We start from the raw sequence: 17912 nt of genomic DNA, 5'->3' as shown, positions 1-17912 counted from the left end.
CTTCGGCTCAGGTTATGATCCCGGGGTCCTAGGATGGAGCCCTGAGTTGGGCTCCCTGCTCAGTGGGAAGCCTGTTTCTCTCTCTGCCTCTGACTCTCCCTCTGCTCGTGCTCTCTCTCAAATAAATAAATAAAATATTTTTAAAAATAAATTAAAAACTAAATACTGAACATAAAAAAAAGATATGACAAGTTGCCCCAGTTGTGGCAATAATGAATCAAGGTACAAATGTCAGGAATGACAGGCTGAACAAGCCTGCTTCAGCATCATGAGGCTAAAGTACAGGAAAGTACACTGGAAAGGCTTTTCCTTTGCTCAAATCATTGGTTCTATGGGTGTCAGGAAAACTGAAAGTTTCTTCAACTGAGTTAAAACCCGCATCGTTTGCTTCCATCCTTCAAAGATAAAAGCTTATCTTTGCTTCCATAGGTTATTGTATTACTTTTCTCCTCTAAATTCTTTCTCACCTATATTCTATCATGAACTCAGAACCACTTCACCTGAAATCTTGTAGGCATTAACAAACTGCCCAAAGAAGAGGAAAATGGAATGGTAAGGACCACCAGAAATACCCTACAGACCCAGGAGTGCTAAAATTTAAAACTATAAAAAATAATATAGTCAAATAAATAAGAAGGAAGAAGAAAATGAGAACAAGATTGGAGCATATGTTTTTTTCCCAAACTAGAAATCATTTCAGTACACAGGTACATCTTAAATATAGTATTCACTAGATCAAGTATGTACATATTTTGATATGAAACACTCCAAGACATATATATACTAAAGGAAGGTTCAGAATATGTTTGGTATTTTTACATTTGAGAAAAAAACAAGAATAAGTATATGCATATCTGGTTTCTATGCACACTGACATCTCTGGATGAATACACTGATCACCACAGTTGCCTCTGGAGAGAGGTAGGTGCTGGATTCAGGATGGGAGGGCTTATTCTTCCTTATATGCACTCCCACACTATTCAAACTTTCTACCATGTGCATGTACTGTCTCCAACAAAGAAAAATGCCTCCACGTGAATCTTAAACATACTTTTAAGAGACAATAAATCCAAAGTGATATTTGGAATCTGTCTCCCATTAATAGAAAAAGTTAAAAAAAATACACCGAGATGAGTCAAATGGAAATGTTTCTAACTTGTGACTAGTAATTTTAAATCTTGGAGGACTGCCAAAGGCCTTAGTACTTCAGAATATAAACCCTATCAAGAAATAGCTCAATAATACTGTCAAGAATAGACCAGAAGTAAACAAAGGCACTATACCCTCATCCCCTTAAGAGCAAACCTGACCACAGTGTTAAGAGACTGACTCTGGGGGTGCCTCGGTGGCTCAGCTGGTTAAGTGTCTGCCTTCAGCTAAGTTTATGATCATGGAGTCCTAGGACTGAGTCCAGCATCAGGCTCCCTGCTCAGTGGGAAGTCTGCTTCTCCCTCTCCTTTTGCCCCTCCCCCCACTCATGCTTGCTCTGTCTCTAATAAATAAATAACTTTTTTTGTTAAAGATTATTTATTTATTTATTTATTTATTATTTATTTATTCATTCATTCATTCATTCATTCATTCATGAGAGACACAGAGAGAAGCAGAGACATAGGAGAGGGAGAAGCAGCTCCCTGTGGGGACCCTGACACATGACTTGATCCCAGGACCCTGGGATCACGACCTGAGCCAAAGGCAGACGCTCAACCACTGAGCCACCCAGGTGTGACAATAACCTTGAAAAAAAAAAAAAAAAAGAGGCTGTTTCTCAATAGCACTGCCTACTTGAATAAGAAGGAGTGTGTAGGGGATCCCTGGGTGGCTCAGTGGTTTTGCGCCTGCCTTTGGCCCAGGGTGCGATCCTGGAGTCCCGGGATCGAGTCCCGCGTCGGGCTCCCTGCGTGGAGCCTGCTTCTCCCTCTGCCTGTGTCTCTGCCTCTCTCTCTCTCTATGTCTATCATTAATAAATAAAAATAAATCTTAAAAAAAAAAAAGAAGGAGTGTGTAAAACTCTGCCTTTTTCTAAGAAATAGTCTTTTCTTCCTCCAAAATATAAAATGTAACAAAATTCTGGGAACCAAACAGGAATATGGTCCACAGCAACACTAATGTTAATTAAGCCTTTATATTTTGTCTTAAGAACAATAACATCAGATGCAGGTATTTTTAGGTAAAGACTTACCCTAGAGTGAGACAACAGTAAACTGAAATAAAGTTCTATAGAAAACTGCCCAGGGTCAGACAACCCTTGCCCATTCCACAAACTGCCTCTCTGGAACACTTCTTGTGCCTTCCAACAAAGCTTCCCCTCCAGAAGCTTTCAAGGAAGAATAGTAATATATGATTTCTATACCTCCCATAACTTAAAAGCACTACCACACACATCAGCCCTCTGGGCTACATCAAAGCCTATGAGACAGATTCTGTCCAGGTTACTTACTCTGTCATGAAGGAAGGTAAGAGCCAGCAATATGTCATAGATCCCGGCACAGACCTCTGCAGAAGACAGCATTTCTAAAGCCACTTCCAGAGGCTGCACTCGCTCAGTGACAAGATGAATCCCATCTGCTTCCACAGTGCAAGATAAAAATCTTAGCAAACAAGGGTGACGAAGTGTCTTCAAATGCTTTAAAAATACAAACAGAAGGGTTGATAAAGTTAATGACTCAGAACTAGACTAACAGTAGTTTCATATTCACTGTGGTAAGAGTCAGAAAATGTATACTTGCATTCAAGGTCCCTCCAGCTCCCTACCTTCCTCACCTACTCCCCTAAATTTCAAATAAGGCAAAGGAAAATCTATGACCTGTTCTGACTTCATTCACTTTACCAACATTTACATAATTCTACAGTGACTTCCAGTTCCTTTACCGCAGAGTAAGCCCCCTTAGGAGCCCAGGCCTCCCAGTGAGTACTACTATAAATTCTGAACAAAGTACCAAAAACAATAACTTAGAACTTGGCAAAGTAAACAAAATTAGGCAGATTATGCAGGGGAGTCAAAATTAGGAGAAGAGATGTCCATGAGGGTACGTACATGTTGTGTGTTAGGGTTGTCCCGTCTCACAGCTGAGCTCTGAAGGTAGGCCCCACTCTGAGAGAGCCCTTGCCATCTTTCTGGCCAGAAGAATGATAGAAAGCAGCCACACCAAGCCTGAGAAGGAAGGTATCGCAGAGGGGAAAGAACTGGAAGGGAGAAGCTCTGGTTATCTGTACACCCACACAGGTCTCAGAGTAACTCCTGAACAAGTGTGGACAAAACAGACCCAAACTAAGGTAGCAAACTCTTGAGAAATGAACTGAGGTTTGAACTATATACAGGAAGGGTAGGAGGAGAGTACTTAGAAAACCTAAAACCTGAAGCAAAGTGGATCAACTGCCTACTAAATCAAAAATAGTCAATGATCTCTAGAAGATTTTAACAGAGTCAAGAGTCTACAGAACATGGCATTCAAAATGTCCAGGTTGCAATCCAAAATGTTTTTACTCAACAAAGAACCATAAAAAGGTGGAAAGCCAACCAGCAAATATCAATCCCAAGATGGACCAGATATTAGAATTATTAGAAAGAATTTAAAGCAGCTTAACCATTATATTATGGCCATTCTTCCCTAGAGGTGAAGGAAAACGATTATGAAATAAATAGGAAGAAGTCCTCAGGGATAAAAAAAAATGTTATTTAAAATAAGTGGAAGTTTTAGGAAGGAAAAATAAAATATCAGAAAATAATCCAATGAATAGACTCAACAATAGAATGAAGATGGTAGAGGCAAGAGTCCGTGAACCTGGCTATGTGAGCTAATCTGAAGAAAAAGAGAAAAAGCTCTTCTTCTTTTTTTTTGTTCCCCATGATCACAGCATCAAGAACTTGTGTGACAAAAACTGACGTCTAACATATGTAACTGGAGTCCCAAAAGAGAAGAAAGGAACTAGGATATAAAAAATGTAATGGTTGAGAACTTTTCAAATTCAGCCAAATACTTAAGTTTACAGATTTAAGAAGTTCTGTGAACAGTGAACAGGGTAAATCAAAGAATATCACATCTATACACATTATCATCAGATTGGAAAAAAAAATCAGATAAAAATCTCAGAGGCAGCTACAGGAAAAAAAACTATAGTATGTGAATGGTACTGACAATTTGGATGATGGAAATTTCTCAACAGAAAACACAGAGGCCGTGATGCCTGGGTAGCTTGGTAGGTTGAGCATCTGCCTTCAGCTCAGGTCATGATACCCCAGTCCTGGGGATCCAGTCCCATGTCAGGCTTCCTGTTCAGTGGGGAGCCTGTTTTTCCCTCTACTCCCCACTCACGCTCTCTCGCTTAATTGGTCTCTCTCTCTCAAATAAGTAAATAAAATCTTTGGGAAAAAAAGAAAAAAAAAGAAAGAACACAGAGGCCAAGAGACAAAAAGGAATACCTTTAAAGCACAGACAGAAAAAAACAGTATCAACCCTGAATTACCTAGCAAAAATATCCTTCGGGAAAAAAATCAAAATAAGGGCATTTTTGATAATGGAAATGATAAAAAGTTTTTTTTTAAGATTTTATTTATTTATTCATGAGACACACACAGAGAGAGGCAGAGACATAGGCAAAGGCTAAAGTAGGCTCCTGGCAGGGAGCCCAATGTGGGACTAATCCCAAGACCCTGAGATCACGACCTAAGCCAAAGGCAGACGCTCAACCACTGAGCCACCCAGGTGTCCCAATCATAAAAAGTTACTGCCAGAAGATCTGTTCTATAAAAAATGCTAACGGAAGTTCTTCAAGCTGAAGAGGAAATGATGCCAAAGGGACATGTGGATCTCGAGAAATGAAGGAAGAGCATCAGAAATGGCAAATATCAGGATCAATTTGAAGGCTACATTTTTAGCTCTTATTTAAAATTTGTATGACTATTTAAAGCAGACACCTTTACACTACTGAGTGAGGTTTTCAATGTGTCTGATGTACTGGTGACCCTTGAACAACATAGGTTTAAACTGCAAGAACCCACTTAAATGTGGATTTTTCAATAAATACTGTATAGTACTATAAGTGGATTTTCCTTATAACTTAATTACAGTTTCTTTACCCTACATTATAAAAATACAGTATATAATACATATCACACAGGAAATACATGTTAATCGACTATGTTATCAGCAAGTCTTTCAGTTAACAGGTTATTAGTAGTTAAGTTTTAGGGGAGTTAAAACTTACATGCAGATTTTCGATTGTGCAGGGAATTAGAACCTCTAACCCCAGTGTTGTTCAAAGGTTAACCGTATATCTGTATATGTATACAGCTGATATGAGGTAACAAAAGGACAGTAGGGTTGTGGGCTAGAGATATCTATATGATTCCAAGGGCTCTACATTTTATGTGACTGGTACAATACTAACCACAGGTAGATGATAAAGAGCTAGGTATTAAACTGAAATCCATAGCACAACCATTAAAAAAACATAAAGAAATATAGCTGAAAAATCAAGATAAGATGGAATACTAAGAGCTATTTAAATAAACCAAAAAAAAAAAAAAAAAAAGAAAGAAAGAAAAGAGGAACAGAAGGACAAAATCCAAAAGGGGGCAAACAGAAAACAAATAATGAATAATAAAATCCAACATTAATAATTATATGAAATGTTAATGATCTAAACATTCCAATTAAGAGCAGATAAAAGAGCAAGACCCAAAAATATGCTGCCTATGAGACTTTCTTTAAAAAGACAGACATAGGTAAATGGATAGAAAAGGATACACCATTAAGACAATAAGCATAAGAAGCCTAGAGTGGATATATTCTTATCAGAGAAAATATACTTCAAGACAGAGTACTGGGGATCCCTGGGTGGCTCAGTGGTTTAGCGCCTGCCTTCTGCCCAGGGTGTGATCCCGGAGTCCCAGGATCGCGTCCAAGAATCAGGCTCCCTGCATGGAGCCTGCTTCTCCCTCTGCCTGTGTCTCTGCCTGCTTCTCTCTCTCTCTGTCTCTCATAAATAAATAAGATCTTTAAAAAAAAAAACTGTTATCATTTTATTAATCTAGAAAAGCTGGCATGAAACATTTTTGTTCACACACTTCACACCAGTAGAAACATTAGATAAGTAGCTCATATATGTATATACAATACACTTCATTTACATATATAAACTATAAATAACATAAAATACACACAAAATACAACGTACCAAAAGATGAAAAGTAAATTTAAACATTCTTATTTTTCTCCCCCAAACTGCAATGAATCATGTTGCACAATCCCGAAGTTATGGACGTCCCACTTCAGAAATTCCTGACATGTAGTGCTCCCCTGCCCCACACCTCTTCCCATCATCCTGTTCTCTTAGCAGACACAGAGTATGCAAAGGTGGATGACAAACTTGTGATAATTCTATGAGAGGTTCAAGCTGCAGGGTTTCTTTCTTCCCTGCCTGGTTTTGTAACAGCCCTATCAGATGCAGACTTTCCAATCTCTACCTATGCTGCATATTGTGAAAAACCTGACCTGAGTAACTCAGATTAATAGTCCACAATTCCCAACCCAGGTGGTAGTAATAACTGTATCATTTATTTACAACCAAAATGAAAATTCTAGAATGATGGCTTTCCTTACAAATCACCCAGTTTTTCTAAAAGAAATTACATGGCCTCAAATCCTTAGGGTCTGCCCTGAACAATCCTCCAGACACTGAGGCAGCCTTGTAAACCCATCACTGAACCCAGAGGAGACCAACGGGAGTTTTCACTTGGAGAAAACCCCTCAACACACATCAGGTTTCATTTTCACATACAAGCACTCAGAATGGAACATTCCAAAATACCTTCTTGAAAGACTATGAGATCGTGTAGGAGCCCGTAACACAGCACTGGTACAAGTTCTTTATCAGTCACTTCAAACCCATCTCTTAGGTAAGATCATAGCAGAGTCTTCTGAGATGGATTTGTCTGGTTTCTTTTCTTTTCATATAATAACCTCAAAGTTGGACAACTGTAGGAATAGCTCCAATAGGATTTTTTGTTTGTTTTTAAGAAAGCTGTTACTGTTCCCTGGGTTATTCTAATAAGAAATAATTAAAATTCTTTAGCGGGGTACCTAGGTGGCTCAGTCAGTTAAGCATCTCCCTTTGGCTCAGATCATCATCTCAGGGTCCTGGGATCAAGCCCCATGTTAGGCTCCCTGCTCAACAAGGGCCTGCTTCTCCCTCTCCCCTGCTCTGCTCGTTCTCTCTCTTGCTATCTCTAATAAATAAACAAAATATTTTTTAAAAAACATAAAAGGATTATTTTAAAAAATTCTTCAACAATTATAAACTATTGATTCATAATATGCCTTTAAAATAATCCATACAGGGGATCCCTGGGTGGCTCAGCGGTTTGGCGCCTGCCTTTGGCCCAGGGCGCGATCCTGGAGTCCTGGGACGCGTTGGTCTCCCGGCATGGGTCCTGCTTCTCCCTCCTCCTGTGTCTCTGCCTCTCTCTCTCTATCATAAATAAATAAATCTTTAAAAAAAATAATCCATACATATGCGTATAAATACAGCAAAGACCCAGAGAAGTGGAATCACAAGTTGTGCTAGTGAGCTGGTTGAATGACTATGGTTAGTTAAGTGGAGAGAACTTCTTACAAGTGTCTTCTGAGCTACAGTTTTTGAGTAAAATTATACAGCCTCTTTCCTATTTTTGCATTTTAAGAATCATTTTAAATTATCTGCAAAACAAAAATTAAATACTTTTTAACTTTTCACTTTTTCCTGTTCAGGAAAAAATGATTCATTCAGCTTTTATTTCTTAGGGCTGTAATTATTTTCCTTTGGCTTTATGTACCTTCTTCTACTAATACTCAGGGCAGACTAGTAAATCAGGGAGAAATACTCCCTGGTTGAGTACTGGCATGGAAATACAGTGTCAGTAAATTTTACCTGATAAATAAATGAAGTAATTAATTTCATTCTGCTTATTTTTTAATTCTACATTCTCAGTAAAATTCTTGGTCCACAGTGACTTGTTTAATGAAGGAAGAAAGTAATGACTCATCCTATGACTCGGAACGGCATTTAACTTAGCAAGAGCCTCATTTGTTGCTCCCCTTCAACACATACATGATATTTTGCATAAATTTTGCATAAAGATTCACAGGAAAGTTAGCAATTAATCACATAGAAACATTTCTTGATTCAAGCTTCTGTTGCTCCAAAGAACCAAAGGAGCTACAAGATTGCACCTGCTAAGTGTAACTAGGAGATTTTCTCAATGAACATCAACCAAAAAGAGATCAATGATTTGTTCTGGTGGAGAGAAGGGACTTTGTGGAAGGACCTGCCTTCAAGGTACACCCATACACTGCTCCAGTGCTGGCCTTTGAAAGAGGATTCTGAGTAAGGACCTCTCTCATTAAAAATGAGTAGCACTGGATAATCTGTCAAGATTTATTTATTTATTTATTTTTAATTTATTTTTAATTTTTATTTATTTATGATAGAGAGAGAGAGAGAGAGAGAGAGGCAGAGACACAAGCAGAGGGAGAAGCAGGCTCCATGCACTGGGAGCCCGACGTGGGATTCGATCCCGGGTCTCCAGGATCGCGCCCTGGGCCAAAGGCAGGCGCCAAACCGCTGCGCCACCCAGGGATCCCTCTGTCAAGATTTATACTTATCTATGCCCACAAAGAGATGTGACGTGTGAAAGCCAAGTCTGGAATATAAACTACTTCTACTTTTCAGGAATGGGTTATGACCCAGCTCTCCAGAGAATTCATTCAAGCCCCAGGGGTGTAACTTTTCATTCCCATTCTACTTTGGTTTGTGATTTCTCTTTGAGAACTACACAACATAGTAGTTATTTAGCTCAAATGCACCCTCAAGTTTTCAGACTGGAAGCCAGCCATAATTTCACTCTTTTGAAGAAATAAAACAAAATAACCAAGATGCCTACACTACAGAGCATGAGTTTTCAGGGAGAAATATTCTTCTTTCTTCCCCTAAAATGTAAATGTGAGACAATGATGGAAGTACATCGTCTTTAAATGCCAACTAGAGGTCAGATGAGAGAGAAAGAATAACATGCAGGAAGAAAAGGGGATATAGAATCCTGTGTTAGAGAGCTTGCATCCGAGGTGCTAATGCTGATGAAATACCCAGGTAGAGATATTCCATGGGCAAGTGAGACTGTAGATCTGAAACTTGGACAAGAGGTTTTAGCAGATACTTCATTGGGGGGGAAGGCCAGATGGTTTTAAGCACTAGAGGGGAGAGAAGGAGACGGTGAGCTCTGAAAACTGAGGTGGGGGCTGGAAAAGGGCTGCACCAACTGGAGGGCTCACCACACCTGAGGGATGGGGGCACTTCTGAAGTTCTGAGTGGATCATGCTCAGGAGTCTTGCAAGAGGACCAGAGTTTGATTACAAGGGAAAGGAATTTTTTTTTTTTAAAGCTGACGACGTAGGGAAGTTGATTTACTGGAAGAAGAGTTGTAAATAGCATAGAAAAGGGCTAAGGGGCAGGAACAAAGAGAACCTGTCAATATAAGGAAGAGTGGCAAAGCATTCACCAAGTGCAACACAATCATCTCTTCTACTTCTCTCTCATGACCACTCTCAAAAATGCTGACCAACCCTTCCAGAAAGCAGCTTGAATCCATCAGGAAGAAGAACGTATGTCTCCCAAGGCATGCGCACAGCATCCATGTATGTATTCCTGGAGTCAGTGGGCTGCCTTGGTGGTGTGAAGACAGTTAGGAGTCAGTCTAGGAGTGAGGCCCCAACAAAGCATTCAGATTACAGCAAACCAGCGTAACCATATTCTGATGTAGCGGTTACCATTCTTTATTGATTATTCGTTAGAAATGAGTCATAACCACCAATGAGAAAATTATACTATTATAGCTAATGAAGAATACAATGAGAAGATCTAAAGGACTTAAAGAATTTCTAATACTGTTTTGTAGCCAAAGGTTATACCTGCACTTCATCTTATTCCAGAGGTCACAGTACAGTGTGACTTGTTTTTTATTTATAACACAAGAGGAAGAACACATAAATGACTTGACAAAATTTACAAAGAAAACACTGTATATCTTCTTGAAGTGGTTACTAAAACTATCACAGGTAGGACTGGGAGCCTGAACTCTAGAGAAAGTGACATGAGCAGACTATATTGTTTTAATACTTCAGGTATCTAGGAAAATCAACATCCTCAAACCTGATGTAATGAGATACATTTTTTTTTCCAAGTACTGTGGCCTAAATTGGGATTCCTTATCATTTTGTTGCTATTTCAAATTTCTCAGATTCATGTGTCAGAGCCACAAGATGGCCTGCAGAACATAAGAGACAAGTATGAACTACTGGAAAAGATGCAGCCATGGTTTAGAAAAGTGTATACTTAAGGAGGAAAATATCTTCCCTCTCAAGCTCTGAAATTTCCATAGCCCAGAAGTCTCAAACACTGACAGTGGATCTTTTTTTTCCTTTAAAAACATTATGATCTGGGGGTGCCTGGGTGGCTTAGTTGGTTGAACATCTGACTCTTGATCACAGCTTAGATCTTGATCTCAGGGTCATGAGCTCAAGCCTGTGTTGGACTCCATGCTGGGCATGGAGCCAATTTAAAAAAAACAAAACAAAACAAAAATTTATGATCTGAGTTGTTCAACTTTCTTGGTCTCATGAAAAAAAAAAAAGATGATAAATCTCTAGTATTTATAGTCATCCTAATCACCCTAATTTTTTACTTAAAAAATGTGCAATCGGGGATCCCTGGGTGGCTCAGCGGTTTGGAGCCTGCCTTTGGCCCAGGGTGCGATCCTGGAGTCCCGGGATCGAGTCCCACGTCGGGCTCCCGGCATGGAGCCTGCTTTTCCCTCTGCCTGTGTCTCTGCCTCTCTCTCTCTCTCTCTCTCTCTCTCTCTGTGTCTATCATAAATAAATAAATAAATCTTAAAAAAAATGCAATCTCATTAGATGAAAATAGCAGGAAGTATGTCAGATATAAACTGCATATTAGAATACGACAGTGAAGCAAGGCAATTTATCTTTTGCAAAATCACAATAAAAAATATTAACAGTTCCTACATGGGATGCAAAAGACAAAAACATGGTCTTACCAAAAAGCGAAATTACTTAGCAATAAAACAGCCAGCTCTACTTTCTACCACAATTAATAGAAAATGCATCCCAAGGAGAACATTTTCCCTACGCGCCATCTTTTAACTGTTAACTTCATGCTTGATCAAAGACATAACATCAAATAATGAACTGATGTGACAAATAAAATGCCAAAATTCCATTACTGATATATATACTAAAACCCTTTATAATCATTAAAAAAAGGTAAAAGCCATTTAAACAGACCTATGAAGCAAATATGAAATAGAGATCAATGTCTAAGTTACTGCTAGCATGATGGGACTCAAAGATCACAACTCTAACAAAATAAAGCTGTAAGTCAATCTGAAATGAGTATGCCTGCCATTAACACAGAACAGCCACAACTCTACTTCCTGAAGATAATTTGAATGGCTCAATATCCAAGGAAATGGCTAGCTATCCAAGGAACCACCAATGAATGCCTTTTATTTTCTCCACTTCAATATGACATTTAGGGTTGTCTTACTGAATTATATTCTGAGGTGCAATCATGTTTTCTGATAAGAGGCTGGGATCCCCTGATGGTCCCCTTCAGGAGCAGTGGCCTGAAGGTGTGAGCGAGCCAGGAGGACCTCTTCCCTGAAGAGGAAATTGATCTGACTAAGGCCTCTCAGCAAAAACTAGAGCTCAGGCCCAATGTTCTTTCAGGGGCATCCAACCCAACATTCTAGCTCAAATCTTTCTGGGGACCTCACAATACCTCAGGAAAAGAAAAAAAAAAAAAACCAATTCAGTTACAATTTAGTTACAATTTCTAAAATATTTTTCTCTAGGTCCATCATCAATATACTAATGGTGAGCACAGAGTTACATATAGAGAAGTTGAATCACTGTGTTGGACACCTGAACCTAATGTAACATGGTGTATCAACTACACTCAAATTTAAGAATTAAAACATAAAAATTAAAAGTTAAACATTAAAATAGAAAAAGTAAAAAGTTAAAAATTAAAATCAAAATAATAAATTTTAAAAATTAAAAAATATACTTACCAAACTGTCAATACTTACAGATTTTTGCTAAGCTAGATTAACTTCCTTTACCTCATATTAGCCATATTAATTACCTTCCAAACTTTCTCACTAAAAAAATATGATAAAAGTTATCACACCGAGTTTTATGAAGCTTTTGGGTTATATCTGTGGTATTTGACATGTCAATGCCAGTTGGGAGATTTTCCTATGAAGTAAGGACAACTATGTTCTTAAAGGATATGAATAAAAACACTATCCCTTATGGTCTATCTCCTTTGACCTTTAGTAATTTCAAAGTCATACTTTTTAACAGAAAACAAGATGGGGGCAGCCCGGGTGGCTCAGTGGTTTAGCGCTGCCTTCGGCCCAGGGTGTGATCCTAGAGACCTGGGATCGAGTCCCACATCAGGCTCCCTGCGTGGAACCTGCTTCTCCCTCTGCCTGTGTCTCTACGTCTCCTCTCCTCTCCTCTCCTCTCTCTCTCTCTGTCTCTCTCTGTTTCTCATGAATAAATAAATAAAATCTTTAAAAAACAAAGACAAAAAAACGAGACGGTATAAAGTACTATGAAGTTGTCACCTATCACGGTACCTTGGCAGCTTTGTTAACTTTGTCTTCGTTTTCTCTCTTATACACAAAAACTGAAGCACATTTGCCATCTTGCAGTACAGCGGGATAAACGGCAAGTCCAGAGGGTAAGGTGAAAGGTGGCTCCTTCAGCGTATAGCTCTTCAAGGCACTGCTCTCTGATCCCATCCCTTATGCGGTGAGGCAGTGCTGCAGCTCCTCTGCAAGCCAAGCTGAGCTGAAAGAAAACAGAAAACATTGGCAAACAGAAGTCTCTATCTGCAACACGCACTGGAGCTCTCCAAGGACCCAACCCAGCCACTCAGACCCACTTGTTTCTTTGATCCTCATCAACTAGGCCATCTGACAATGAAAATGGCAAATGCTCAGCAAGTTAGCAGCAATTGTTGTCAAGTTAACAACCATCTGCTCTAGAGAAAATGCACTGAACCGGGTACAGGCAGTTACTGCCCTTCCCCAACACCGCCGCCCAAAGGAGACCTTCCCGAGTGTGAGGGCAAACAGAACCAGAATAAGATCATCTGTGCTCCCTAGCGGGCTCACATGCCCCGCCTAACAGGGAAGTGTTGCAAAATCTGATTATTCATCAGTGAGAAAATTTCTCTATGTTCTACAAGAACTTAAAATTATAAAAAAAGAACATTACAACCTAGAGTATTTCTAACAATGATTAGAAACATGTTAACAAATGGAGAGTTCATACAGGCCAAGCAAAGCACTGCAACACCAGTCTGACAGTGGGAAAGGAAAGAGACAAGTCACTGAACACCAAGTAAAGGAAATATAACAAAGAGAGTGCCCTCCGTGCTCTTCCTGGTCAGGCTGAGTAAAAAGGGGAGTGCAAAACTGTGCAAAACATCATCCCAAATGCTAAAAAACCCCACACATACACGAAATTCTCGAAAATGCTAACTACCCTATAATGACAGAAAATAAATCAGTGGTTGCCTGGGGTGGGGGCTCAGGGTAAGGGGCCGGTGGGAGAAGAGAGGATTGTGATGGGGAGGGGGAGGTATAAGGAAACTTTAGGGGTGGGATCCCTGGGTGGCGCAGTGGTTTGGCGCCTGCCTTTGGCCCAGGGCGTGATCCTGGAGACCCGGGATCGAATCCCACGTCGGGCTCCCGGTGCATGGAGCCTGCTTCTCCCTCTGCCTGTGTCTCTGCCTCTCTCTCTCTCTGTATGTGGCTATCATAAAAAAAAAAAAAAAAAAAAAAAAAAAAGGAAACTTTAGGGGGAACAGATGCATTTGTTATCTTGATTATGGTGAAGGGAGATTACAAATACCAAAACTCATCAAACTGTACACTTTAAAACTTGTTCTGTTTATTCTATGTCAATCATACCTCAATAACACTGTTTCAAAAAGAAATACACATTATATATCTAAGTCTACATATATGCATGTATCTACCTATTTATATACATAGGGACACATACACAGAAAGACTTGAAAAAATATGCTCAAGTAAGTATTAATAGAGATTTGTGGTGGGTGTCGGATCACGGGTAATTCACAGGCTGGCGGACAGACACACATGTACCTGCACCTCCCAAATCTTCTACAATAAAAACACCTTTTTCTCTGCAATGGGGAGACACCTTCCCACAGTTATACCAGGACTGCAGGGTAGTCCTGCAGAGTCAGGAGAGAAGCACAGGACCAACCACGTGTGACGGGCACCTACAGAGAAGGCTTGCACTTGGAGGGAGTGGCCTTCACCAAGCTCCAATCAGGACTGCAACTCCAGAGCCACCAGATCATGCATTTCACCATAAGGATCCAAGAGCCTGAATATTTATGTGAAATTTCCATTTTTTTCAATGTCAGTTCAAATGTTTTTAGAACCTGTATAGGCCAAACTACATATGTTTGAAAAGTTTCGGTCAGTTTGCAGTTCTGGCTTTACCATGGTGTAAAAAATAAAACATAAAAGAGAGTTCTTACTAACTTTGGCGATGCCGCAAGAAGTTGCTAGTTCAAAATAACATGGCCGAAAATGCTACATAGAGCTTTAAAATTTTCAGTTAAGGAAGTCCATCCTTTGAATAAATATACACCTAATAATCATCACAGACCCACTACTTAGATTCTTTTTCCACTTTAGTGAAGTCCCACATGACACTTTGTGTTACCAAAGTATGAAATGCTGCTCAAGACACATACCTAACAGAGAATCCCCAGCGCCTACAGACCCCCACACATCACTGTATAAGGAAGACAGTACGTATGAGGGCTAAAGCTATCTAAAAATGAAACTGTTCAAAATCCAAGAATATTTCCGAGGATAAGAACTAAGTCATCTTTGCAACAAATCCACTGAGCTCCTATTGCTTTGCAATTTATCTTAAGAACAGTGGGAAAAAAAAAATCGTATTAAAAATGCCAAGTATCTCAACCATATGTCCCAAGCTCTACTAGGACCACAAATAAATAAAATTAGTGTTAACGTAGGCTCACTGAGAAAAGTGACTATTGTTAACTCCCCTGTTGTGAAGATGGTGTGGCCCCTGCCCACATGTGACGATCTCACTGCTAAACAGTGAGGGTCATGTTCAGTACTTGGGTCTTGCTCCTCTGGTGCATAGTGAATGGGTCAAGCGCCTATTCTGGGCCAAAGGACCGTCAATTCACACATCAGCCATCTCTACGACCCACGGCCTGGATGAAAAGCTAAAATGGCCAGATCTTTGCCTGCCTTGGGAATCTGAATGAACATGCGATATTTCCATTAGCTAAAGGTAAAAGGATGCCATGAGGTAGAGTCAGGTCTCTGGCGAGCCAAAGCCATGAAGAAGCAGAAACTTGGCAAACACAGAGGAAGGCAGCTGGCAGAAGGAGGAAAAGCAAACACTGGGAGTAGCTTAGTCAGATTTATAGGGACACATTACTACCCTCCATCTTGAGGCTTGGGGAAGCCCAGCTGCAAATCCATTTCCTCCCTGCCTCGTGGACACCCCTATAATCAGGGGTAGCCGGAGGTCGACCTGAGGCAGCTTGAATGGGTCCATGTTCTTTGAAACCAGTTGCCATTCTGTCAGCAGAAAACTCAACTCTACAACAACTGTCTGAAAAACCAGTCAGACTAGAGGGATTAGTCAGAGAAGCCTTACTTTGAAAAGTATGTATCGGAGGCTAGTCTAACTTCCTTCTCTCTCAGCCACAAAATAACAGCTCTCCAAAATCAACACATGTGAAACTGGCAAGAAAATGAAAATCCTCTTGACAGAAAATCATGGTGTTTGTTTAGTTTTAATATTAGTCCCCAAGGAGATAAGATGGTCACCAGGACTGAAGAGCGATGCTCTGGCCGAATGAATGGCAGTCAGAAGAGGTACAGCGATGGACATTTACTTAGTCATTTACAGACAGCAAAACTCGTCTTCCTGGGAACCCCGGGCTTTTCAACATCTGGACTCACAAAAGCTTTACAAGCTTCACGCTGGTAATTTTTCTTCGCAGTGTATATTTTGGGTCCTAGACATGAAGAAATTCAACCTTAGAGAAAAAAAAGAAATGTCTCCCTTTCTTGAGAGAGAGGATGCCACTTGACTGTTTTGATAGCATCATCAACCCTGACGCTCCGTTCCAGGAGGGCAATGCTCACAGAGTAGTAGGATCACAGCCCGCCTCCAACACACACTTTATTTGGTGGCGATAAAGAGATGTGCTGTTGATCGCTTTGAAATAAAAAAGTCACAAGAAAAAAAAAATCAAAACCCACAAAAAGATAGTCTAATACTGTGACCTCAGCATGGATATTTTGCAGAATTTACCATCCCCGCTATGACAAAAATGCTAGATGGGCAGTTTCTGACTTAAGCCGGCATCAAAGCCTTCTCTTCAAGGTATTGGTTCACCGTCTTCCTCCATCCCTTTGCTTCCCAGGGAGCACATCGCATTTCCGGGCCACCTGTGGATTATGCAAGCGCTTGTCGAGGTCACCGGGCAACTCATACACTCAACCAAGAAACCCACGTCATCTGAGGAACTCTCTCTTCTTCCTCAAAAATTAATCGAGATGATCTTGGTTTCCAGCTCGCTCTGCTTGGAGGTTCCAAAGACACTTAGGGGCTCGCATGGTGAGTCCTTAGGACAGCCCCGTGCCGATGGATTACCAGTTATCTGGTGGAAACGTTACTCCCCATCCTTTGCGTTGATCTGTTTCAAGGGCCTACTCCCTGGATTGCACTCAGTCCGGCACTGCCAGCTGAGCAGCAACACACAATGAAGCCTTTATGGGCCAAAAGAAGTAGGATTCCGGCTAGGATCTGAGATGTTACGTGGGTATGCGCCCCGGTCCTTAAAAACTACCGCGACGCGGATTCCAGAATTCAGGACCCACTCGGTAGCCTCATGGTTTCCCAAGTACGCTCCGACAACAAGAAGGCTTTCCTTTTTATCCTAACGCAAAAGCACGCCGCAAGGGCAGAGGCGGCTGGGCCTCCCCCGGCGCCGGCCCCCGCCCCGGAGCGCGAACGCAGGCGGCTCGCCGGCTCCCGCGCACGCTCCGACCCGGGGCCGACGGGGTCGCACGGCCACCGCGGGGGGGGGGGGCGGGGCGCTCCCGCTCGCTGCCCCTCAGCCTCCGCACCTGCCCGCGCGCCCGGCTCCGCGGCAGCAACGCGCCGGCCCGGGGTCGCCCGCGGAGCCCAGACCCGGAGGGCGCCCGGAAACAAGCGTCGGGAGGCCGAGCGGAGGCGGGGGGCACAGCTCAACCGGCGGCGGCGCCGCGCCGAGCGCGGACCCGCGAGTGGGGCGCGCGCCCCGCTGCCTGCGCTCCCGGCCCGGCCCCTCCCCCGCGGCCCGGCCCCGCACTGACGGCGGACGCGGCGCAGCGCGCCCGGTTACCTGCGGGAGGGCGGCGGGGGAGGCGGCCGAGGGTCTTGGCTCCGGTCCCCAATTCGCCCCCTGTTGACACCAACCACCCTCGCCTACCCTGTGAGGCTGTAGCCACTACACCCACAATCTTCGGGGGGTACGCTCCCTCCGACACCATAGAGACGGGTCCGGAAACCGGACAGAACGCCAGCCTCCAGCCCTCCGGCACCACCACTGAGCTGAACCAACCCGGAACCGAGACAGAGCGGCCGTACAGGTGACTCTCACGCCCGTGCCATCTTGAGTGTGGGCGCCGGTGCCGGTCGCGGCTTCGCTCCCTCCTTCCAGCGGCCCGGGCGGCCCGGGCGGCCCCGGAGAATGTTTCTTCTATTGGC

General features: G+C 42.0%; 1 protein-coding gene across 12 annotated transcripts in view; it reads right to left on the bottom strand.

The window, feature by feature from the left end:
- Positions 1 to 17901, bottom strand: part of SCYL3 (SCY1 like pseudokinase 3) — a 44565-nt gene extending 26664 nt beyond the window's left edge. For 2 of the 12 annotated variants that reach the window (XM_025430412.3, XM_049112309.1), the window contains exons 1-3: positions 17635 to 17783; positions 12701 to 12914; positions 2441 to 2626 (exon numbers count right to left, since the gene is read on the bottom strand). In XM_025430412.3, the coding sequence (XP_025286197.1) occupies positions 2441 to 2626; positions 12701 to 12865 (351 nt within the window). In that variant the 5' untranslated portion in view covers positions 12866 to 12914; positions 17635 to 17783. The other 10 variants (XM_025430406.3, XM_035719364.2, XM_035719362.2 and 7 more) reach the window with 9 other exon arrangements.
- Between the last annotated feature and the right edge of the window lie 11 nt (positions 17902 to 17912).

This window comes from Canis lupus, chromosome 7 (genome assembly GCF_003254725.2).
Source record: "Canis lupus dingo isolate Sandy chromosome 7, ASM325472v2, whole genome shotgun sequence".
Classification (NCBI taxonomy): Eukaryota; Metazoa; Chordata; class Mammalia; order Carnivora; family Canidae; genus Canis; species Canis lupus.
This window is presented reverse-complemented; position numbering and strand designations above follow the sequence as displayed.